The 27,878-nt window shown below is 32.0% G+C and overlaps 1 protein-coding gene across 1 annotated transcript; it reads left to right on the forward strand.

Annotated features, from left to right (window-relative positions):
* Positions 1 to 1,645: 1,645 nt before the first annotated feature.
* LOC143922953 (forkhead box protein F1-B-like) lies at positions 1,646 to 25,916 on the forward strand. The gene is made up of 2 exons (XM_077446384.1): positions 1,646 to 2,624; positions 25,585 to 25,916. Exons 1-2 carry the CDS (start codon positions 1,796 to 1,798, stop codon positions 25,740 to 25,742), a joined length of 987 nt encoding a protein of 328 aa, XP_077302510.1. The 5' UTR covers positions 1,646 to 1,795; the 3' UTR covers positions 25,743 to 25,916.
* Positions 25,917 to 27,878: the final 1,962 nt, after the last annotated feature.

Raw genomic sequence — 27,878 nt, forward strand, 5'->3', positions numbered from 1 at the left:
TGGGGTTTTGGGGCTATTTTCCAGTATAGAGGGCAAACTACAAAGTTAGAAAGCAAAAAAAAAGGTGCACCATAAAAATGAACAATTGTGCGCAGGATTACTATGTGCACATGATAACTAATTGTATTATACTGATAACTAGAGATAGGATTGTGCATTTTTATGGTGAACCTTTTTTTTTTTGCTCTCTAGCTTTGTAGTTTGCCCTCTTTCCTGGAAAATAGCCCCAAAACTCCCATTTTTTGTTCCAAAAGCACGCTCCACCGCCGAATACTACTGATATTGATTTTTACTGATATTGATTTTATACGTTACTGATTTTTATTTTTTATTTTTTAATGTTTATTTTTTATTTTTTATTGTTTAAACTTTTCTTTTTCTTTCACCTACATACATTCATATATGCGAAAGTTTATAAAATAGTTTTTCTTATAATAATAATTTTTTGTTATCAATTTTGTACTTAATAAAACTGTAAATTTTCCTAAATAAAAAAAAATAACTAAGCTTCGGCACGACCCTGCGCACCATTGTTCATTTTTATAGTGAACCTTTTTTTTTTGCTCTCTAGCTTTGTACATGGTTTGCCCTCTTTCCTGAAAAATAGCCCCAAAATTCCCATTTTTTATTCCAAAAGCACTCGCCACCGCCGAATACTACTGATATTGATTTTATACGTTACTGATTTTTATTTTTTATTTTTTATTTTTTATTGTTTAAACTTTTCTTTTTCTTTCACCTACATACATTCATATATGCGAAAGTTTATAAAATAGTTTTTCTTATAATAATAATTTTTTGTTATCAATTTTGTACTTAATAAAACTGTAAATTTTCCTAAATAAAAAAAAAATAACAAAGCTCCGGCCCGACCCTGCACACCATTGTACATTTTTATAGTGAACCATTTTTTTTTTGCTCTCTAGCTTTGTAGTTGGCCCTCTTTCCTGGAAAATAGCCCCAAAACTCAAATTTTTTGTTCCAAAAGCACGCTCACAGATAACAGCTTATCACATTTCCTTTGAAAGTTGTGTTGTGGTAACGTATATGTACGTACATATGTATGAGGTAAATTAACATGAGCGTGTGTTACTCATTGATGATAAGTTCACGGCGAGAGTGCACAAAGTTTGGTTCGGTGATTACTAGTCAAATGTGAACCGGTCACACTAAAACTGGTCACACCCAAAAATTAAAATTGGTCGAATTTTTGGCTGTGACCAGTTTTTCGTGACCAATTTTCGGGTGTGACCATTTTTCTCGTGACCAGCTTTAGTGTGAGGGGTGATCACGTGTGACCGATATAGAGCGACCGGTTGTCCTGTGACTGGTTCACATACATATGACTAGAGGTAGGATAACCAAGGTGCCGCTCATTGTTCCATTGTTGTAAATGCATTTACAACATTTGAACAATACGCGGCACCCTCTGGGTCCGGGCTTTACATGTGACTAGTAGTCCGTTTAGCCAAAGTTTCGTCGACGAAAGCACAGACAGATAATGAAGATGCGTCGTGGGAGGAGTGAAGCTTGAGCACGCCTACGGAGCGTTGTGATTGGTCGAGGAGCGCGTTGGCGTCCCACCCCACTCTCTAGAGGTGCGGCTCATGGTAGAGCTTGGTGAAGGAGAAGTACTCTGGCTTATAAGCCGAGCGCGCTTCGCCACACATGTTTGTATATGTTTACGCGCCGCGCCGACGCGTATTAATTATTTGAAGTGAGAGCGGCGAGCTCAATGTAAATGTTTACCGCCGCGTCGGCTCCATAACAATTACATTATAAAACCCGACGCGATATGATGAAGAGCGGCGGTGGAGAGAGCGCATTCGACGAGGCGCCACTCGCCGAGCTGGCCAAGAAGGCCGGAGGCTGCCCCTCGGCTGCACCCCTAAACGACCTGGTGAAGAAGGTGAGTGGAGCCAGGCGGCAGGAGAAGCCTCCATACTCCTACATAGCCCTCATAGTCATGGCCATACAGCACTCGCCCACGAAGCGGCTCACCCTAAGCGAGATCTACTCCTTCCTGCAGCAGCGCTTCGCCTTCTTCAGGGGCTCGTACCAGGGGTGGAAGAACTCGGTCCGGCACAATCTGTCCCTGAACGATTGCTTCATCAAACTCCCGAAAGGGTTGGGACGACCCGGAAAGGGCCACTACTGGACCGTCGACCCGGCTTCGGAGCTCATGTTCGAGGAGGGTTCTTTCAGGCGCAGACCGCGCGGCTTCAGACGCAAGTGCCAAGCTTTGAAGCCCCAGTTTGGACCTCAGGGAAACTACTTCGGCGGGGGGTCTTCTGGAGCTTCTGGAGTGCTCGGGAGCGTGCAGCCGCCCACGTCTTTGTACGATCATCAGCCTTTGGCGCCGCAGGGTCAGGACTATTCCGCCTGTTCGTATGGACCCCCTCAGTCTCAGATGATGCCCTATCTGCAGCCCGTGTACGAGTATGGGGGTGGAGGCTCTCCGATGGGGTTGTACGGGTCTTGCGGCGGGGAAAGGGAGTGGTCCTCGGCTCAGCCGTGCATGAAGCCCTCTTTGAGCCCCATCGGCGAACAGCCCTCCAGAGATGCCACACCGCCCCACGTGGACAACTACATCAACTACCACTACAACATGGCCAACGATCAAGGTAAAAAATGTGATTTTATATAACGGATGAACGGTGGTGAACGTTTAAATTGTCAAAAATACAAATTGTTTAGTTTCGTTTGAAAATTTAATTAATATATCTAATTTTCTTATAATTGATTCCACAAAATACGAAAAGGTTAAAATCATTTGAGAACATATAACACAGCAAATTTGTACAGAATGGAACAATTTTCATAAAAGTTTGAACAATTAAAAATGATGCGTGATTCAGCCATACAATATTTTAAAAATACATATGTACTAATTACATATAACCTAAAATTTAATATTATAAATATCATATTCCTCTCAATTTTCTCTCTTTTTTATTGCATCGTTTAATTTATGAATATAATTTTAAATCTACTATTTTAAAAAGTTGTTCATTATCACATTTTATATAAAAATTATATATTATTGTTCTATTTTTGTTATTTGAAAACTAGCTTGATCATTTTATTGGTTATGTACAAAACAGTTTAAAAGTTCACCGCGAATATTTTATTGAATTACTTAACCACAATTTACACAGGTATGATAATTAACACTTATTATAGACGATAAATGAATTATTTTTAATATTAATCAATGATACATATTTCCGAGCGACAAGAAAACGTACATATTGCTTCAAAAAGAAAATGATATTTCAAGTTATTGTTTTTAATTCGTACACCTGAATTGTTTGGCAAATTTTATTTATTCGTATTCACTCGCCGATTATCGCAAAATAAATATTTTGCCTCCGTTCGATGTGTTGATTACAATATCAAAACTTTTATTTGTTTAACCTAAACAAATATTTATATTTTGTCTTGTGCTTATTTGGGCCGTTAAGAGCCTTTTCAATAACATATTATATGTAACGTTACCTCAAGTGGATAAGTGGATTATGACATGAAATAATATTGAAATCGGTATTAATGTTCACATAAAATTGATCTGTTAGATTATCATAGCTAATAACGAGTGATTTTGAATGGTTCTAATATTTTCCAATTAGCTTGCGGTTAAAAATGATATTTTTATTTCGGACTATTTCAACATTTTCGATATTTTACATTTTACTGTTTGTTTTTCATAAAACATACATACAGACATAATGTTTAATTTTGTTGATCGCACTTTTGCAAAAACTTCCGATTGGCAACTTAAATATTTACAAAGTAAGACTAATTGAGAAGAGATGTTTTAGTAATACGACACGTCTATGCCAAAGCATTTCATCAAAATATTTACTCTATAATAAGAACGACTATTGAATTATTGGCACAATTTCTGATGCAAAAATTAGTAGTAGAAGTGTATGCACATACATACATATGCTCTATTGTCAGAATAGTAGAATGACGCGTCATTCAAACGTCAATTTCATTGTATTCATCTCAGAAAACATTGTCTTAAGATTGGACGATTTGACAGTTTGACTTGTCCGGATAAATGAATTCATGCATTTTTCATACAAAACTACTGCTCTCCGTGAGAAGTACATATGTAGTTATCGATATTGGAATTTATTTTAAATTAATTGAAATATTGAATTATTTCAATGAAATTATGTATGTTCATATAACATATGAATGGTCAAATAATAAAAAAAATGTTAGAAAGAAAGTTAATAAAATATGCAATCATAATAAATGTTTTCAATCATAAAACATCAAGTATAAATGCATCGACATTCGACCCTTCATTGATTAAAATGAATTTGCAATATTTTTAAAAACCATTTTAGCGAGAAATTAACAAAGAAAAGCGATACGTTTAGACCACCCGAGTCGCATTTTTTTCATGGGTAAAAATTAGATCTTACAGAATAGATAAATAGTAATTCTAGCAAGTAGTGGTTTCCATCAAAAATTATTTCAATCAAATAAGTCCATTACTCATTAAATTTATGAAGAATTTTTATTCCATTTGTAAAATATATTTGTAGTAAGTTTACATATTTTTAATTTCGGGACCTTTGTATGTATATATATGTATAATATATAGTCAAATTTTTTCCCACTCTATTGATTCTAAATGTCTAAAATATTGATAGTAACTTTTTAAACATCAACCACACGAAATGTTTTGGTACTCGATTACATAGACAAATTTGTATGGGGTTAAAATTTTAGAAAAGTTAATTGATTAACTTATTTTATTGGTTTAGTGATCATTTTCGATATCTTTTAATGTATATAAATTTGGGATTGATTATTTTGCAAATTAGTATGGAAAAGAGTCTATTCTTTCTAAAAAATATAAAAAAAAGTTGCCTTATTAATAACGAAAATAAAAAATATGTAAAAATTAAATGATATCCATAATTTTTTTTCAATCCGCTATTATTTTAATCAAACTAAATTTGATGACGAATGTTCATTGTAATGTTCATTGACATTTTACAATAAAAAAGGACATATTATTATAATATAAAACAAACAATATTATATTTAAACAAATGTGCAATTATGAGCTATGGACGTGCACATTCACTCTATTGTCACGGATATTCCATTAGATCCGTCTTGTTGAAGCGTGTGGAATCTATTGTCGATTTGGGTATCACTTTTGATCCTCAGCTCACCTTTCACAACCATATCAAAAAAGTCGCTGACGTTTCCTTTCGTCGACTTGGATTTGTTTTGAGATATGCAAGATTATTCTCCAATCCTTTGTCTTCTCGCTTGCTTTTCAATTCGCTTGTGAGAAGTAAGCTAGAGTATAATGCGATTGTGTGGAATCCGCATGAAGCAAATTACTCTCTGATGATTGAGAAAGTGCAAAAAGCATTTCTTCGTTTCCTATATAGGAAAGAATATGGGTATTACCCATATCTCTACCCCACTCCTTTCCTTTTGGGCATGCTTGGGTATAATTCCCTTGAACTTCGGAGAAACTTCTCATTAATTCGTTTCGTTCTCCTGCTCTTACGTGGTAATACGTCATGCCCGTTGTTGCTGGAGCAGTTGGGGCTTTATGTCCCTATTCACTATGTGCGTGGTAGACATCATCATTTGCTGGCTGTACCTCCTGCCCGCACAGTCCTTTTTCGAATGGCTCCTATTCCAAGAGCTATCCGACTTCTTAATGAAATCGTTGCTGCCGAGACTGAATGTGATATTTTCCACCTTAGTGAGCGTAAATTGTCGGAAATTACTCTAACCCATTTATCTGGTAGTCTGCGCTCATCATTGTTTTCATGATTGATTGTGATTTATGAGTGAAATTTTGATTAACTCTCTTCCATTTGGGCCTTACAGGGATGTTTTGTATTTGTAGTTGTTTCTTACATATTTATTGAAACTGGCTGTAGGTGCAAGGCATTCCTTATGCTATATTTTATTTGATATTTTTACTTTATCTGTTATTATAAATGCTATTTTTAATGTATGTATGGATGTATTTATGTTTATGTTTAATTGTTATTTTGTTTTTTTTTCTTTTTTGTGTTATATTTTTTGACCATTGTGGCGCTTTAGGAATTCCTGTTATGCCACAATGGTCTGTTTAAAATAAATAAATAAATAAAATATAGCATATTATCAGTCAATGTGCTAAAAAAAAACTTAACGTTCAAATTATGGGGTTTTCATATTTTGCTATCGTCTGAAATAAAAAACAGCATGCATTAAGACTTTTTAGCTTAAAAGTTTTCATGAACATAATTTCATTATTATTACATAATAGGTACATATTGGAAAAATACAATTTCATAATGCAAGTACTGAATGTCGATTATTTGATATGGCAATCAAGTAAACAATTTGTAAGTATTCATGTAATAAAAAATGGTATTATATCTGAAATTAATCATTAAGATGATACTTTTTGCACTGGAATGTACATACATACATATGTAGATTGATTTCAAATGCCAAAGTTTTTTCATATTTTTTTTCGACGTTTTGGAAAGTCGGAACGCCGGCGCTCGTTCACTTCCTATACTCGCTCGCTTGTATATATCATAACTAAGAATTCCATTATCACCTTCTAATACGTTCTATTTTCTGGCTTTGATCAGCTCGGAATGATCTGATGTTTAGACGGGCCGAGACGCGCCTTTGATAATGGCGCCTTAATGCGGAGCCGAATCCATTATTTACAGACCGACAGCCCCTACGAATACGCCTTATACCTACAGGGTGAATGCAGAATTACCTGTCTTCACATTTTAAGTGGGGTCGTGACTTTCGTGCTGTCGGAAAAAAAAATCGCAAAAAATAATATATACTGAACTGAATGTATAAAACTATAAATTTGTTTAGCGATTAAAATTTGTATAGTGCATACAATTTTTTTTGTTTTCGATAATTTTATTTATTCGAGCGATATTTTTTAAAGCTTTACGGTTTGTCGATTTACACTCATCCCATAAAATAATTCGGCAAAAAGTCTGCCGTAGAGTAATAAAACGGCCCAGAATTAGCAAACAAGTCGTCGGATGATGTCATTTCATATCATAAAATATGAACTCTCTCCGTTTCATTCAATGTTTTTCTTAAATGTGCAACGGCTTCTGACTATGAATACATGTGTTGCTTTTAATCGTACCTACTCGAATCTGTTTGCCAAATAAAAAAAAAAAAGCCACTTGATTAGTCTCGACGATATTTGAACAATTGAACAATATGGGCAAACAATATCTTGTATCAGTTCAAATTACGTGATTAAAACACTTGAAACTTTTACATCAAGATAAATATAATGTGAATCTACATACTGATACTATTATTTTTTTATCGAAAATAATTATTAGATTGAGTCACTTTTGCGTATTGGAAGTATTTTTTGATCAAATTATTCAGCTATTTAATAAGGGCGGAAAATTACAATTATTACTTACATATTCAGATTCGTGAAATAACAATAATAATTTTCAATTTAAGTACATACGTACATGTGTATTAAACAGAAAGTCTTGTAAACAATATGGTTAAACTGAATCATCATTTACAGCCGTTCACCATCCACTGCTGGATGAAGGCCTTTCCAACACCTTTCTACTCGTCTCTGCGATGCGCAACTCTCATCCATCTAACCTCACACATTTTCCTAATTTCGTCTACCCATATTCCTTGCGGTCTGTCTTTTACCCTTTTGTATTCTCTAGGGTAAAATTCTAGCACTTCTTTTGCCCACCTTTCCATTATTCTAGCCGCGTGGTCCACCCATTGCCATTTCAATCTTTTCACTGTCCACTATGTTCACTAGCCTCGTCATACTTCTCACCCACGTATTTAATTTCCTCTCTTTCCTCGCTATGCCAAGCATTCAGGGTTCCATGCTTCTTTGAGAGCATTGAACTTTATGTGGCAACTTTGTGTTCAATGTCCAAGTTTCACATCCATACGTCATCACTGGCAAAACACATCTTTTTCTTCAGGCAAAGTGGCACTTTTGAAATAAAAATCAAAAAGTTCTTTCAAATTATACATACATATAATATTTTATACGTTTATAACAATTTAGAACAAATTATAAATTTAGTTTAAATTGAAAGTTGAAACACATGCCTTAATTCATATTTATGTTTTTCCAAAGGGGTTTAGTTTTTTTTTGTCTCATAGTATGAATCTAGAGCGAAATTTTTAACATTTATTGAATCATAAAAGCTTTATTAGTTTGGGAAGTACATACAATGCTTCAAAGCAAAAGATTTTTTGCTCATGGTGAACACACATGGTTTTGGAGATGCATGCTATTGAAATCGTTCGATTTTTTTGAGGTTTCAAGTCTTTCATAACACAATCTTAGCATTTGTGTGCATTATTTGTTTGTTTGTTTTATTTTAATGACTTAACAATATGTATGTATGCGCGTTCAAATGCAGAGCCGTAACTGACGCAGTGTCAGTTTTCGTTGCATTTATGCCTTTATTGGTGTTAGACCTCGTATCCGGTTACGCAAGGGACAGAAGAATATCCTACCCCGAGAAAAAACGTACGAAATGGGGGTCTACCGAAAATATGTATATTGAAAATTAACACACTGCGCAATCGCGAAAAGAAATCGCTGAAGTGGAGGTACCGAGGGCCACGTGTGTTCTACTAACTGACTAGCATATTGACTTATTTACGATGACTTGCACTCGAGAGCCTTTGCATCATCTCGTGTCACTTCAAGTTCAAAACACTCGTTTCGTTGTCTTCTGGTATATTTCTTCCCGTCCGTCGACACCCCCCATGGTGGTGAAACATTCAAATACTGTTGATCGTTTGCACTCTGTATTTAACCAACCTTATCTTATTAGAGATGCATTAAAACCTGATATATGTATGTATGTACATATGTAGCATCTATCTTCCAGTTATAATATATTTTGACTATGTATATAGTTGGAATATATTCCATCTAACCTGGTACCAACTACTGTTATGTTTGAAGTGTATTTTCAGTTGTAATATTTTTTGACTACTTGTAAATATATTCAGTCTAATTCACATAAGTTGATTCATATGGCGAATTAAATTCCAACTGATCAAAATATATTACAACTGAAAATAGAGTTCAACTATAAGTTGGTACCAGGTTAGATGTAGTGGCTAGGTTTTCGTGAAAACGTCACTCGGCTAGTAAATTGAGTTGGAAAGTCACATTTTTATTTTGAACACATTCCTTAATTATCTTTATTCGTTATAATACCTAGCAAATATTTACGCATTATTGAATTCTAAAGCTTTTGTATAAACATCTAAGCTGACAAAACTCGGCTGTTATATTACAACTAGCGCACATTGTTGAAAGTATATTTGCAGAGATTGTAGAGATATAATATACTAGTTGAATTGTATTCGAATATGACTGACCTAAAATGCCATTTGGAATAACATATATCTAATATAAATTTCTAAATTTAACTATTTTATCAAAAATATATAAAACTTTCATCAGACCTAGACTATAATACGCTTTTAACATATGGAATCATCATTTTAAAAAGGATATTACATGTATTGAAAGGGTTCAAAGGAGAATTACAAAGATTCCTTCTGAACTCAAATCACTTTCTTATAATGAAAGATTGAAAAGAATGAATCTCACTACATTGGAGACGAGAAGAATTAGAGGTGACTTAATCGAAGTCTATAAAATTCTTAATAATCATTATCATAAATTGTCATATGTCTAATCTTATTTCATTCAACATAAACACTCACCTCAGAGGTCACTCGCTTAGACTCCAAAAATATAAATCTAATAAATTGATCAGAGATTCATTATTTTCTAACAGAGTGGTTTCAGTTTGGAATAGTCTTCCTAATGATTTAGTAACTTCTGATAATATTAATATTTTTAAGAATAAACTTTTGTCTATTGCATATACATATGTATAATTTGTAAAATATGTTTGTTCAAACCCCTTGGGCCTATCAGCTTTGCCGCCTCCTCCAAGTATATTAAATAAATATATAAATTCGATATAGACTTTGTATGCAAATATATATATATGTATGTTTATAAGTATCTTGGGTTGGTAATTTCGTAAACAATACAAAGTTTCTATGGCGACAATTAATTGGTTGAATATTATATTTTTTTCGATTCAAATAAATTTAATAAAAAATCAAATGAATATTTAATATTAGATTCGCCATGTTTAAGCTGTTTATATTACAAATACTGAGCGAAGCCGGGTTAAACAACTAGTAATAAATAAAAACTAGTAATACATGATTAATTTTCTGAAAGAAATAATGAGATACGTATCTATTAGGTCTATTCTAAGGCGGATATCATTCTCACACTGACTCTTGAGCGTGGTGCGTACTGAAGTCCTCCTCTCTCTCGCATCTGTGAGGCATGTGTACAAAGGGCTTCCCGCGAAAATAATTATTTCTGTTGATATTGATCAACTTTTTTATTTCGTAATTATATGATTCGAATCATAGAGGTTTTGATGAGGTGTATGTAAAATAAGATTCTGTATTAAGTATATTTGGAGAAATAAAATAACATATAAGCCCTGGTCACTCGCTATCCATCACAGTGTGGCCAGTATGTCCGTTACTAATCTTTTTGTCATTCAATTTTGCAGTAGCTGTATTTTGCCGAAGTTATTGCTTCCGTCAAAAATAGACTACAATCCATTCGTATTGATTTCGATGAAGAGGTTTAAAATGAACGTACAAATATCTCGGGCATTGTTTATTACTGAAATAGTTCAAGTGTTGTAGAACGGTATAAATACTGGCCTACTTTCGAAGCAACAAAGGGTTACCTTTTCACACCACATGTAGGAAGCAAACATAAACATACGAATAGTCATTATAGAGGTTCATACACATCTCTGTGCGCTCTTTGCAGTCAATCGATGATAAATCTTAACCGGCTGTCGTCGGGAGTCACGGCACTCAAAATATGGAATGTAATCATTCCATATGGAATGCAATCATGAAAAGTGATATATTGATGTAACGAATGACCCGTAATTTCGGGACAACATCCGTGTTCACTTCAAGACAGGTTCAAGTGTTTCTGTTGATTCGGGAGTTTTGGTAATGTTTTCAAGTTTATCTTGTCGGTGGCATCCATTTTTTTTAGCTGTCATAAGTGGAAGTACGCGTTATTTTTTTTTATGTAGAGATGCAGCTACATTTGTAACGTATCATTAGATGTGGATTTTGAACCTATTCAAATCAGTTTGTAACACCGAATATTTACTAACGATTCGGTGAAAATATTTTCTCTTATTAGTTGATATGATCACTTTTTTTAATTATGATGCAAAAAATGAAGCTTTCAATTAATACCAATATTTCGTTTCTTTGTCACGTATTTGTAAAATAGGGCGGGACAAATTTTTATTGTGAAATATACCTACATATATGAAATGTGTCGACATATGTGTGTATGTGTAAGCATTTGATCCTAATTTTTTTTCACTTCATGATTTCACATTCAAAACTTCAATTACATCTCACCGCCTCCATATATCATACTTCATGAACATTGTTTCGAAGACAAGTTTGTTCTTTGCAAATTTATTGATACATGTTTGAGTGGCAATGTGGGGATACAATACTCATTTTGGATTTTTTAGTGGGACTAAAATTTCACTTCCGGATATCGAATATATATTATATATGATAATTAATATCGTTATAGAGATTGTAAGCATTGACTATCAAGAAGATATAAATAATTTAAAAGGTCACAATAAAATAACGAAATATTTTAAACAAAATCACTACTTCTAGTCTACAGATTCTAACAAAAACTTCATCAAATAGTAAGTAAAAACTATAAATGTAAATTTTCAGCTTTTTACGTTCAATAGTGTGGAAAAAGTCTCAATTACCGGTTTATTAAATTTGTTATTTTTTTTGTTTACATGGTTGTTGATTTAAAAATTATATATAGGTACTGAGTTTTTCTTATGAAGAGCTCAAGACTGAATAAAACAGTAGAAAGAAATGAGATCAATACTATACATAGCCCATATGCTGCAGGAAGATCGGTGGTCGATTCCGAGTTCAAATCAGTCGAAATCTAGAAATCAAATTTTTTCGCGATCGTAAAACTTAATCATTTAATGTATTTACTAATAATTTATGATCATACTTATATACATATGTACATATTACGGTGTATTTTCAGTGTAATGAATAATGAAGATGAGATAAATTACTTAAAACTGTATAAAGACACATTCAACTGAGCTACTCATTGTGGAGAGATCTTTGAAGTATTTTGAGCATCAGTTGTTTAAAAACAGCTATAACAAACAAATTGGTGAAAATAAATCATTTTGGGCTATACGTTTTAGGATGATCTCTTTTTGAATTTTCCATCGTTACCACTCAATAGTATTATATGTAAGAGCTAAATGACAAACGATCGTTTAAAACTACATAATTGCAGGCGTCGGGTTTTGTTTACTATTTTGTCTAAATATGTATACGCATTCAGAACGAGCTATGTGTGAAAATTACTATGAGTTTATTTATTATTATATGATTACTTTCCGAGTTAGAGTGCCTGGCTTTTCCTGTGTAATAGTTTTAGCACTACTATAAAAATAAGTTGCGAAAACTGTTTCCGGCGACTAGATTTTCTTTATTTTTGAAACCATGTAAGCCATATATTAATATATAATTCAGTGGTGTCACCCTAATGGTTTCCACGGGTTTTCGGAATCCCGTTGTTAAAAATCAGAATTTTCCAGAAACCCGTTATTAAATCAAAAAATTCATATAATTTGTGCCAAAAATGATATAAAACTTGAAAATTTAATGAACTTTCGTGTAATAGTACGTAGAACGAAAAAAAAAATGTATATATAAATTAAAAAAAATATTGGAAAACCGTTGTTCCCAAATTGAGGTGACACCACTGTATATAAATATATAAATTAAATACTTAACTTACCTAAATTAAATTTGTCAATTATTTGAAAGATTCAGCAAATTTCGATATCCTAATGGCACATTTTTTAATATCAGCGAAAGCTGAAAATATTTAACTAAAATTTCTTATACCTACATATGTATGTTTGTATATATCGGATTTGGTGGTTCTTAGTGATAACTGTGTATTTGTATAGAATGCAAACATACACACATATAGGAGGAGAAAGTTCTCGGGGCCCATACCATTTAAAGGGTCCCAATTCTGGAAAAAATCATAAATAGCAGGGCTCACGAAAGGGTGGAAAAGAAGAAATTTCTCAGGGTTATTTGAAGGGCCCCGATTATGGAGAAAATCATAAATAGCCGGGCTGACGAAAGGGTGGAAAAGAATAAATTTCTCATAGTTATTTGAAGGGCCCCGGTTATGGAGAAAATCATAGCAAATAAAGAATCTACACTTACAGTGAAATGTTTGTTATTTTCAAAAGCTTTTTTATAAAAAAATACTTTCTTTTAAAAATTTCAAATTAAAAGTGATTATTTATTTATTAAAAACAGAAACATACAGTATTACCAAAAAGTTTAAATATATTTACAAATCCATTATATGAGCCGTTATATTTGTAAGTGGCGTAAATATAGCGGCTCATATATTAACCCCAACCATACATACATACATTGGTGTCACCAAAGGTTGCCCAAAGTAACACCTTAGATCAAACTTTAGTACATAAGAACCAAATACCAACATCATACATAATGCTTATACACAGAATATGAATTGAAAACAATGTATGACAACCCCTGCCACTGCAGAAGCTGTTATAGCAGCTTCGTCATATATAAATTTTCCCAATTCATCGAGCAAAACTAAACAGATAATTGCAGTGCACCTCAATATTGCTGTCTCTTCACTCAATTCAACCTAGAAAGTTGATTGCACGGCATTACTACATTCTGCAGTTCTTCTTGCAAACATGTTGAGATTATTTATGCGAATTAACAATTACGATGCAATAAAGATTTATTCAATCTGTTGATTAAACCTTTCACTATCACTTATTTTAATACGATACTATTTACATTCAATTATTCAAATATTTTCAAATTTAGATAGTGTTATTTTGATATTATTTTGCCAGAGCCCCGGTTCGTTTCCGGCTGATCTGCATTAGACTATTTATTATTTATTTATTTATTATTTATTATAGTTTTGGACCATTGTGGCATTACAGGAAGAACCTAATGCGCCACAATGGCCTACATTTAACAAAGATAATACAAGTAAAAAAAACAGAAAAATTAGAAAGCAGAATAAAAAAATAATAAAAAGTAACAAAAGGAAAATAATAATACAAATAAAATAGTACATAAAATGTACAAAGGAGAAAGAAAAAGTAAAATAAATCAACAAAATATGAATAAAAAATAAAATCGAGTAGATTAAGATTCCACTCATTCATCACATTCAAATTAAGAAAGTAATGATTAGAGGTAGGATAGTCACAGTGCTATCCATTGTTCCATTGTTGTAAATCCTTTGTAAAAAAGGTTCGGCAAACCTTTAACAATGCATTTACAACCTTTGAACAATACGCGGCACCTTCTGGGTCCGGTGACTAGTAATGATGAGCGCAGGTTACCAGATAAATATGTTAAAATAACATCCGATAATCTACGCTCCCCAAGATGGAAAATATCACATTCAGGGACGGCAGCAACTATTTCATTGAGAAGTCGAATAGCTCTTGGAATAGGAGCCATTCGAAAAAGAACTGTGCGAGCAGCAGGTACAACCATCAAATGATGATGTCTACCACGCACATAATTATTAGGGACATACTGTTCCAGCAACAACGGGCATGACGTATTACCACGCAATAGCTGGAGAACGAAACGAATTAACGAGAAGTTTCTCCGAAGTTCAAGGGAATTATACCCAAGCATTTTTACAAACGTATTTACAAACATTATTTCGCGCGGGTAAATCTTACGGTGCGAATTTTACGTCCCCCGCAGGCTACGAATGCAACGGAAGACACGTATTTCGCGTCCCCCGGAGTGCAAGTGTTAACTTAAACAAATTTGCATATTTTGTACGTGCATACTTATACATACATACATACATGTACAGCCGAGCTTGCGCATTTTTCTAAAGAGAATCATAGAACATGAAAGCATTTCAACATTGACAGACACCCACGTGAGTGTAATTGAAAGGTCCTCCTAATACTTCTAGTCTGTCCCGTGATGAGACAGTGCTGTGCGAGGGTGGCGGAAGTGATCCAAAAACTGCACATACATATATATATATATATATATATATATATATATATATATATATATATATATATATATATATATATATATACATATTAAAATATATAATAATATGTATACATATGTACATATTTCCAGTCGCCGTGTGTGGTCCGCTGTGGTGGGATCGCGTTACTCGCTTGCCGTTGGCCTCAACACCCAGTTACGCGGCCAATTTATTTTTAATTCTAATCGCATCCACCACAACACCAATTAAACGTACACAAGACTGTCTCCCGTGACGTCACGATATTCATGCCTGCCATTGACGCACTCTACCCAGAATAATTACTTTCAGGTCATTGTATATTATTTCTTTATTGAAGAAAAACGGCGCTTTAAGTACATTTGTATTTAAAAGACAAGCTTATTGTATGTGGACAGAATTTTCTTTACTTTGAAATTTTCCAGTTGAAGGGACTGGATCTGTCGTGCATTTCATTGGGCAATTTATCATAGTGACAAACCGGTGAGCAGGAATTTCAAAACATTAAAAAAATGAATCATTTATTTTTATTACGGTCAATTGTATGTGTGTGTGTATATCAGTGTTCAGAAAGTGGGTTCTTTTTAAATGTATTTAATTTTTCCAGAATTATCCCATTTGCCTATTTTTACTTTATCTATGTATGTACGTAGTAGCAATAGATGAAATTTTGTGATCATGCGAAAATTCGAACTCGAGATTTTGACTGATTCGAACTCAGAATCGATTACTGATCACGTTTTCATGATCTAGAAAAAATGTGTGTGTGTGTCTGTGTATTTTGGGGATTTTTTGAACACCGTTAGTCCTATCGAACCAAAACTTGGTATCGGGTACTGAAATTCTTATAGACATGACGAAAATTTTTTTCAAATTTTTAAGTTGACCGGAAATGGTCTCCTTATTGGTGTCCTCTTTTTTTTGTTTTTGAATTCAATTATCTCCCAAACCGCTAACTGAATCGGATTAAATTTTTTTTACATGTAATAGAAATAATAATATCTATAACCTTATATTTTTTAAATATTTTTATCTGAACCGGAAGTAGTAGTTTTACTCTAGAGAATCGAGGCTTTTTATGTTTTTCTCAGAAACCTTTATATCTAGAAGTTTAAGCGTAATAGCAAGTTATGGATAAAATTTGGTAAGCATACCTCAACTGGAAGTGGCTGTTTACTCTTGTTCGATTTATTTTTCTCCTCTATAAATGCAATATATATTTTAATAAAATAAATAAATAAGTACTAAGTAGAGATCGGACCGGAAGCGTGCCGTTCATGGTTAATTGTTCGCTGTGCTTTGTCCAATTTTATGAAGAACCTTTTTTTTTGCACTCTAGCTTTGTAAATAGACCCAAAACGCTCTAATTTCTGGAAAAAGCACGCTTCCTATCCGCCCTTTAGTACTGAGTATTGTGATAAAATAATTCAATAAAAATGTCAATATGTTCGTGCTAAATATTTTAGATGAGATCTGTCGTTTCTGTCGAGGAGGTTTATACCCATTTTGTATATATGTAGGCTTGCACTTACATTTAGCTTCTCGAATGCTGACCAACGCCGTTCGGCGTTTTGCCAACAAGTCTACGAGCCTGATAGGTGTTGTTTTTTGTTGTTTATGTAAAAAATAAACAAGAATACTACCCGCTTAGCTTTACCAGGTAGCATTGAAAAAATGCATTGAACATGGGTCGTGTAATACGTGTCAATGTTTATAAATACTGGTTTACACCGGAATTTCTGAATTTACAACAACATCGGTCCGTCCGTCCGTAAAAATCATTATTTCCTGTTTTTAATTCTTCAGCTCCTTCGAGGGTATTATTTTTAACAATCGTAAGAGAAAGTAAGAAGAGGTTTGTAATAAAATGAACATCCCTGACAGAAGACGATCGATCTGGATTTGATAACCATCCAGATCTTGCCAGCAGCTATAGACGTACTAATCATCGAGAAAATCTACTGGTAAACAATTGCCCAATTAGCACGCCATGCAGTGTTTGCTATCATTGTATGAAAAGTGCCACAATTATAGGTATTACCTTGCGACTTATAGGTATTGCGTTAATATGAAAATGTATGAAATCCCGCAATATTATTTTCAAAAATGTTGTAAAAGCGATACGATGCAAATATAGTTACATAGATAACAATCTCTACGACAGGTAGATTGTTCAATTTGTTAGCGATGGAAAAGCGATGTCACCTTTACCACTTTTCACAGAAAGGTTTTCATTCTTGTACTTCTCATTTTCGTGGATCATAACACATTTTATCTCTAATTGTACATATGTAAATACATACATACATATTTTCATGTGAATTTTGATTTGTGTTTTCAAACGTCACTATAGGATTTTGAGTGCTGATAACTAAATCGTGGTACAAAATAAGGAGTACGTTATATTAAACTAGTGTATTTACCCGGCTTCGCTCGGTATTTGTAATAAAAACCGCTTAAACATGTCCAATCTAATAGCAAACATTTTATTAAATTTATTTGAATAGTTTTATTTTATTTAAATTTATTTGAATATTCATTTGTTTTTTTATGAATCAACAATAATTACATACAAAGTCTCTTTCTAAATTATATATTAGATTTTCTCAAAGTCAGATTATGTTTGTTAAGTATTCAATGTTTATCAATACGAATAGTCAATGCAATACAACAGAATTTTAATATATATATATATATATATATATATATATATATATATATATATATATATATATATATATATATATAATTTAAAAAACTTTTTGGTTGATTTTACAAGAAAGTTGATTATTAGCATTTCAACAGATGACATTGTATGGAATGGTGTATGTCGGATGTAAAAAAATTCAACAGTGAAAACTCCGTATCGTGTTTCGAAAGCTTTCAAGAGCTTAATTTCACACGCGCCTGGCGCGTTTAATTGCCGGGCAAATCAACGCGTTAGAACTCCCCCGCGTGCGAACAAACCGCCACATTGTAAACAAAATGGCGACGAAAAAAATTGCAAAGCGTCGCTAAAATGGCGCAAAAAATGGCGATCGCGTCGTGACATGAAACGAAGCCGTAAAAAGTCACAATAGGTGATGAATAAAAAAAAACGCGAAATGTCAGTGACTTTTAATGGACGAATTCAACTCGTCAGTGAGCTGTACTATAATAGTACATATATTTATTTTTAATTGTAATCAAAAATAGCCTATTTGTGAGGCAAAAATATATATGAGGGATAATGAGAACGTATAATGCAAATTTTATAATATATAGTTTGAAAAAGATGAAGTCATAAGCGTTTAAGCAATTAAAATCTGACAATACGAGTGGGTGGCGGAAAGTCAAACATATAAGGCTACCACTAACCACTAAACGTAAAGATCTCCAAAAATTTCGCAATCTAAAAAGTGTTTATTACGTTTATTTTTCACCATCGACCTATCAGAATCGGTTTAAATTTCTATCGGTGACCATACCGCGCAAAATGGCAAAGTTTGGAAGCCAATCGACAGAATGTGGGAATTTTGCTTGAATCATTAACGAAGTGAAACATAGCATAGCCTTGTTTAAAAAAATCATTTCAATCATATGGAATGTTGATAAAATAAATGCTGATCTTCGAGATTTTGAGATTGATGTTATTTTTTATTATAAATATTAATTAAAAAAAAGTATAGTCCCAAACATGACTTAAATTTTCTGTATCTTTTTTTTTTATTTTTTAAATTTATAATTTTTTTTTTTTATCTTATCTTAACATATACAATTTTGGAATCATGCCTTTCTTGTGATTCGCAAATTTGTATGAATTCATCATCTTTTACATTTCACATAGAGCTTAGACCAAATACTTCAATTTCAGTTCAAAAATTCAATATAATATATCGTTTATGCTTGCTTATATTTTATAAAATTCAAAAAATATTTGATATTTTTTATTTTTAAAATAAAGATCTTAACATCAAAAAGATTTTTAAAAAGACGGCTTCCGCCATACAAACGTTTTAGAGTTGCTGTAAAAACGGTGACTTTGAGTTCTCGTCAATCAGTATAAATAATCATAATCGACCCAATCAAACTGAAAAACGTGACTATTGAGCGTTCATTTTTTTGAAATAATAAAAAGTTTAAACTATTTAAAAAATATATACATATGTACATATGTATGAAAATAGACTAGTCAAAATAAATCGATTGGTTGGAAGCACAGAAGATGGTTTAAAATAGATGATTTTTATATTGAACGTTCCCTTACTACGACTCAACTTTACCACTAGGTCCATCTTAGGGAATTGAAAATTCTCATTTTCGCTCCTGCATAATAATGTATATACATAATATGTGCCTTTAATTTTGACCGCTTGAATTTTGAATCCAACTTTCAATCAATATCTTAATCTATTATTTAAAATCTTCTCTGTCTTTTTTCACTCATTTTTAATAGATGAATTCTGACATAGACTTGAATCAATATCCAAATCTTGTCAGCACTGATATCAAATAGACCTGCTGAGAATTCCGGAAACTTTATATTTATAGGCAGATTCTAGAAAGTTGTATAGAAGTTTTTTGCCTTCAATGATGAGCACGGTCAAGCTATGACTAAGGTTTGCGTTGTTAGTTTTAGAGGTATGAACTTTCAAATACGAAGCATCGCTTTTAGTCCATCGGAGTTCCGGCACTGAGGAGTTTCACCGTATTTATAGTGCGTTTCGTTTGCTTTGATTTCGGACACACTTATTTTAAAATCGTCGGTTGGCGCCAGTTTGTCCGTTGCGTTCATCGCATATTTATGCTTTCGTTCGGCTGTTTTGTGTGGAATTCACAATAAATTGGCGCCAATTTGCAACCATTGTTACTGAAAAACATAATTGTTTGGAGCGCGCAATGCACACTGAAACCGATCGAAAATACAATCTGAACAATTCCGATACCCATTTGCGTCCGTAGACTGTGTAAGAACGAACAGATGTTATATGCAATTATTAAATCTAATATTATTTATACAAGGAAATCTTGAATTGGGATGCTGTTTTAAGCATGAATACCAGCGGCGGTTTACCATACATGAAAATAAGCGCGCGCTGGGGGCCCTGAATCCTGGGGGCCCCGTAATGGGCATTTACCAAAATTTACAACTTACAAATTTTTATCATTGTTCACAATACGTTCGTAAGCCAAGAATAAATAAAATTAATACCTATTTTATTGCAAAAACTATTAGTGTTTCAAAAACATATAGTAAATAAATAAAAAACATGATTTTGTAAAATCTTAATGAAAAAACATATATGTACTTAAAAGCATGGTAAAAAACGATGATGACATTTTTTTTACTTAGGTGGGGGCCTCAAATTTCAAATGCACCTGAGACCCCCATTTTACTTGATCCACTACTGATAAATACCTTATATATCTAATTAAATATCTTTTCATAAAGATTTGATATAAAATTGTATAAAGTTTATATAAATGTAAAAAATTGTCGAAATTTCCATGTTAGAATTTTTGTTAAATTTTATTGAAATTCGTTTCTCATTTCTTCCGAAAAAATGCGAGGTTTGTTTACCTTAAAATATTGGCTAATAGTTTTAGTCTATTTTTTGTCTGTAGGATATATTTTCCAATGCCATTTTAAAATGAAAGTCGAAAAACAATAAATAGAAAATTGCTTGATGTTGAAAATTCGGTAAATTATTTTTTTTTATTAAAAATTTATCTACATATAATCAAATACTACGAAAAATTTTGATCGTTTTTCGAATACTGCAACGATAATACATTTATAATATTTTCCCTATTCAATTTTTGGATTGTGAATTGATCAATAATATGTATAATAGCGATGGTACATTTATAATATTTTACCTATTAAATTATTGGATTATGAATTGATCAATAAGCGCGAAACATTAAAATAAAAATTGAATTATTATTTGAGGAAACTTAATCGAGCTTATTATCTCTAATTATCTTCATATTTTTCTGTAAGTATGGTTAGTATTTCACATTCATATATAATCAGCCGAAACTATTTGATTTATTTTAGACTTTCGATCCTCAACAAGGATGTCATTGAAGTCCTTCTTCTACCCGATAAAAAAGGACAACTTCTTTGTACCTATAATTGCATTTACATATATATGTATTTAATTAGGATGCGTTCTGTAAAGACCGTGTCTTTTTTACCCACCCACTTTTTATATGAAATGAATATCATTATTCTAATTAATAATCATTATCTTGACTCATTCTTGTCGCTTGAAAGTTACTCATTGATATGCATTATGCCTAGGTCACTTTCTGCAGGGAAATACAGGACTACGACTCATAATGACTTGATACATTATATCGCCAGTTATTAAAAATTGACAAAAAATCGTCATCGTTGATTACGGTAATTTTAAATTATATGCTTTAATTTTCATACATCGCGCGTTTTTTTCTTTTGGTGCATATCTGTTGTTTATTTTGCATTTTTGCGATATATGTATGTATGTATATTCATACACATTTTTATTTATTATGATTGAATTATTGCAATATGTACGTCTTGTCCTCGATCATATGGAGCTGTTTTAAATGATTGATCTACTAGATTGGCGGTCATACTTATTTTTTTGTATGTATGTAGTATGTTGTATGTAGCATGTTGATCAATCAGCAAATCTGGAATAAATAAATCACTGGAAAACATATGACTATAAGGAAAAGTTTCACTGTATGGATTACCTTATGTTATAAAAGTTATTTGGTAACTTAAAGCACATTTTAAAACAAATGTATTGTAAAGTTTAGTATAAAACTACAGAATTTGAGCTTTTATACTTTGAATGAAATTATTAGGATTTTATACAAATTTTCGCATTATTGTAATAATAAAATGGTCGAAGATTCATTTGAAAACATTTTTATATTATTAAACTATATTTAATTTTTTTAATTTTGAGGCGATTAAATAACCAATCATAAGTTAACCTTATATGTTATTTTATTTAAATATATGTACATATCGATGGCTTGTTGCACAGATATTGTTTTCCCATTTCTGAATTTGTATATTGAATTTTAAATTTGTAGATGCTGGAATAATTTAAGTGGTTTTCCTTTCAAGGTAATTTATATACATATGTATGTATAGCACATAAATTATCTTGAAAGGAAAAACCTGAATTATTCCAGCATTTACAAACGTAAAATTCGATAAAATTGAAAAATTAAAAAACAATATCTATCCACCAAGCCATCGATAAGTTACATATATTTTTTAAAAGTATTGTTGAAATTACAGTACAATGTTTTTTCCCAAGAAAGCGTTACTCACAAATTCTTCAGGGCACCTTTTAAATATCAACGTATAAATTAAAACTGATATATGTACCTATGTATGTAGTATTTTTCTTGAGAAAAGAAGATGTATTCTTTTTGGGTCCTCAATTATCGTTAAATGAACTCTCCGTTTCTATACTTGGCTAGGTACTAAGATTATCATAGTAATCATTCCAGAAACATTTTCCTATATCTCTACTATGTTACGACTTATCTCAAATTTGAATTCAATATTTATTAAATGCAAATTAATTATTTTTCATAAAAACTATTATCCTAGAAACTTCGATTTAAACGGTTTTGGTATCATTACATACAAATGTACACATGCATATAGTACCTGTAATAAACATAAAATTATTAATCTTATTTAAAATTGATGACAAATTACATATATTCATGCATAGAAACGTGGAGTTCATTTAACGAGAATTGGTGAAACCATACTAACCGATTATTTTTACAAGTGTGACTGGTGAGATAAAATATGCCGTATTGAGATGAAAACAGTATAAATTCTAATATGCATATAACCACAATTATATATAAATAAATACATATTTTTGATAAATACACTGCCGTAATAAAGAAGTATGAATATAACATAACCAGGAGAGATAGGAAACGGAATACGTGGATGAGAAGTATTACAAGGGCAATTGACGACAGAGAGAATGAAGAGGTTGTATTGGAAATGAGCGTGTTACATGGCTAGACGAATGGACGAAAAGTGAACAGAGAAGTGTTAGATTGGTACCCGAGAGAATGTACAAGGGTGAAAGAAAAGCCGCGAGGAAGATGGGGTGAATGACATTACAAAATTGTGTAAGGTGAGATGAATGAGAGCACAAAACAGAAACGAATGAAGAGGCTTTCATCCAACAGTGACTGGTGTACGTACGACTGTAAATGATGATGATGATGATTGTGCCATATATTAAATAAAAAATATATAGATAATGCCAATATATTATTTAGAGAAAATAATCTAATCTCGCGTTTATCGTGTTGCATATAAGCGTGGTTTTTATAATTTTCCAGAGGACTCACTTATCAAATGAGTTACACAATGTATTTACATATGTATGTACCGGTCTCCGTGACGAGACAGAGTGTGAAATTACAGAAAACGCGAATATCGGAAGGCAAAGATCGAAAATCGAAAGATCTTAAGTCGAAAGATCAAAAATAAAAGGTGCATGGTAAACGGTACATACTCACTTAATTTGCGCAAGCAGGATACAACAGGAACAAGAGGAACAGGCTTTTCCTCACGTATTCATGCGCGCACGCAGAATCTTTTTGGCAACTATACGTTGAGGTATGCTGAAAACAACTGTTAAAGTATAAAAAAAAATTGCTAGGTAATTAAATACCCAACAGGGCCAAAAATGTGATAAGCTTTGCTTTGCGCTGGGTGTATAAATATATGTAAATCTGCCTACGTGACCTCCGCTTCATTTTTCGCATATGACGTAAACTTGATAGCAGATTATTCTAATCGGAATATTTTAACCGCATTTTCGCCGTAGATGGAACAGGAAGACGATTCGTCGTTGTTAAACTGTATTTTCGTTCATTATAAAGTACTTAAATATAGAAGTTTATTTTTAGTGAAATTCAATTCCAGTCGGAATTACTCACACGTGCTTTTGCCCATTGAAAATCAATTTCTCGTAATTGAGGAAAAATAGTAACATAGCTTTTTCTCAGTTCGATAAGGAATAGTCTTTTTATATACCACATTCTTTAATATGCATACCCCAATCGGTTTTTATTACCCATTTTGATAAGAAACGACTTTGATTTCTTTTGTCTTATCATTCTTATAATATATTGGTACTATTTACCATCGTATGTATGTATATGTATGTAGACAATTTGACCCAACCAATGATGATCAAGTTCATAATATGCTTTTATTCTTTCTATCCCTTTCCCCTTTCTGAATTGTGTTCTGTTCGATCCCTTATTGTCTATTTGCGAATATTCCATATATGTATATCTATTTTCTACGCATATGTTTCTTGCGATTGACTATTCCATGTAAAATTAGTATGACATGGTTTGTCATTGTTTTTTAAGTGTTTCGATTTCGTTTCGGCAAATCGAGAGATCTCGTTATGTATGATGAAAGCTTATCAATTTTCGATGATACATTTCGGTCTGTTGTTCCTCAGAACCACCAGCTCTATTCAATTTCAACATCTAAAATACATGTATTGTTTATTTTAACTACATACATACGCATGTGTAGGCAATGAGTCTTCAAATGAGTAATTTGAATTTGAGAAATACCTCGCAGAAGGTGATGAAAATTATACAACAGAAATTTCGCTGGGAAAACAGTGTCGATCATCTGTTTTTTGAATATTTCAATATATACCAGTATATATGTATATATATAATATATATCATGGTCAGCCTTTCGCCGTTCATTTTCTTCTGTTACTACACACTTTTATTTATTTTACACATTAAGATTTATTTGCATACAACTTCCAACTAATAAAGCTTTTTTTATTACAACACATGTACAAAATTGATTCAAATGATTTTATTTGCTACCTTTCAAGAACTCAAAATGTTTAATAATGAACTACATTTTATTCAAAAAAAAAAAAATTATTATATGTACATATTTATATATATTTTTTTAACACAGTTTTATTTTTTTATATGTAAATTTGATTGCAAAACACCACTTTTGTTCAACAAAAGATTTTTTTTAGACATATTACGGAACATTTCATAGCACTTTTTTGGATACATTTCGAGCATTTCCTTAGTTGATTCATCTTCCCATACAATCATAATTTATATACATATTCTTGCAGTTGGCGTTTTGCATTTTTGTAAAAGGTTTTGGCAAATCATTATTTTTGTGCGGATTTATTGCAGTTAATTTGTTTACTGTTATTTCTGGCATTGCATTGTTGAGCGTTTTGACTTGTCTTTTAGCGTGTTTCTAATTTTTTTTTGTTATTTTTCAGCCTTTTCTTCTGGAATTCGTAGTCAACTGACGATGACTGTGCCTTGTCAGTCGATGGTCAGCCCTGACCGTAAGCACTATTTGCCACCCCTGGCTCCATCGCCTCTCAACCAACCACCATCTCTCTATCAAAACGTGAAATATGCGACGAATCAATAAGAAATAGTGAAATAAAAATCCAAGAACAGACTGCCGCTGGTTCTGGGATGTTCCACATAGAAGATAGCAACGATATTAATAAACATTATTATATTTATTCGACTGCTAATCAAAGTAATGTTAAAAATAAATACAAATGTAACCAAATAAAAGCTACTATAGCTATTTCAGATTAAAAAATGCATACACTAACGTCGAAAGATCGATTCAGTGGTGTAAAAAAACCAAAGATAGATTAAGGTACGCGAATGATAGAACGAGCTATTAAAAGTACAGTAATCGTTGATAAAAACTAGAGACAGGATAGCAATTCATACAATACAATTATTTATATATAAAAAACCATACGATGCTGCCAGATAAAAATTTTAACAAAAAATAATGTTAAATTTAATTACGGTCCTTAATATGTAGGTGCATCAATTGTACATACATACATATTTACATATACTTAATATAATGTTGAAATTTCTTTCGAAAGAAATGATGAAAGTGAAGACATATTTATTTAAGATAAATTTAAATGAAACCATGAATTGTAATTTTTTTACAACTGGCAACAACTGGCAGCTAAGTGAACTATTTGTAATATTACTCAAAAAATTATATTATATTTAGAAATCACAACGATTTTTTCCTCGTACATACACGAAGATTTTTAAGTGTGTATTATTATTTTGATTATTACTTTTGTTATAATTGTATATATGATATAAATAATATTGGAATTCTGCGAGTTTTTCTACATACAATAAATAGCAAAGTGTGTTTAAAAATTAAGTGTTAAATCATATACGTAATTTATATAAGCAAAATCGAATTTTAAATAAAATAAGCTATTTTAAATTGAATAATTATAATACAATATATAATTTATGTTACTTAACTTTCTACTTTCCATATTTTAGCTATTGAATAAGATTTCTATGTCGATATTGTACTGTTTAAGTATTATAATAAATAAAATTTAATATTAAATTACACAAAGTTTTTTATTATACATATGTACCTTGCCTGACATTATTGAAATTTTAGAAATATATTGAATAAACAACACAACCAACTTTAATCAGATGAAACTTGAGATAATTGCAAGCAAACTTATCGCGTCGCATCTTATCAGTATGCACGTAACCTATGCAGGTCTAAAATCAGAAATGTTTCACGACATACTTCACATGAATTTTCTTATACAGAATGTTTGAAAGATTTCTATTGGATAATAAAATGGACTTAAATACACATGCAATTGGCATTATAATTTGACAAGTAGTCAAATTTCGTGGATACACACAGTAATGTTGGTTTTGACTCACCGTTGCTCAATGGCCTATCATTGACAGAGAAACACACGGTACAGTTCAGCTTCTATTTCGGCTTGAAGTTAAGTGCTTCTGTCTTCACCTCTGTTCTTCTTGGTCTTTCTTTTATGGTCTTCCGTGCTCTGTTGACCCTTCAAGTGCACACGACAGTTTTACACTTACAAGTGCATCTCACCGTATGACATGTTACCTCATTACACGACGTGTATAGTCTACGCATCGAATTATGTACTTTGGTATTTTAAGTGAAAATCGTATGCATATACACATACTTTCTCGAGATGTCGGCATACTTAAAACTTGAAAATTGTTAGTGTTATTATCAAAATGTCTAATAATATAAAAATATTTCTCAATACATACTCAAAATATGTTTTTAAATACATGTGTATGAAAATACAAAATACATGTACGTATCTATCTATCGTGAATTTGTTCCGATTTATTAAAAAAGATTTCTTTGCCTATTTTGAACAACAATTTATAAATAGTTTTTTAGCTATCCAAACTTTTATTGAATAGTTTATTTTCTTTAAATTTATTTGAATAGTTTATTTTATTTAAATTTATTTGATTATTCATGCGTTTTTTTTTATTTAATTTAATGTCACGGATTATACGAACCAAAACTTACATACATACATACGAAGTTATATATTAAATATCACACACACACAAACACATTTTTTCTAGATCACGAAAATGTGATCAATGATCAATTCTGAGTTCGAATCAGTCAAAATCTCAAGTTCGAATTTTCACATGATCACAAAACTTCATCTATTGTTACTACGTATGTACATACATAGATAAA

The sequence above is a fragment of the Arctopsyche grandis genome, chromosome 2 (genome assembly GCF_051622035.1).
Source record: "Arctopsyche grandis isolate Sample6627 chromosome 2, ASM5162203v2, whole genome shotgun sequence".
NCBI classification, from domain to species: Eukaryota; Metazoa; Arthropoda; class Insecta; order Trichoptera; family Hydropsychidae; genus Arctopsyche; species Arctopsyche grandis.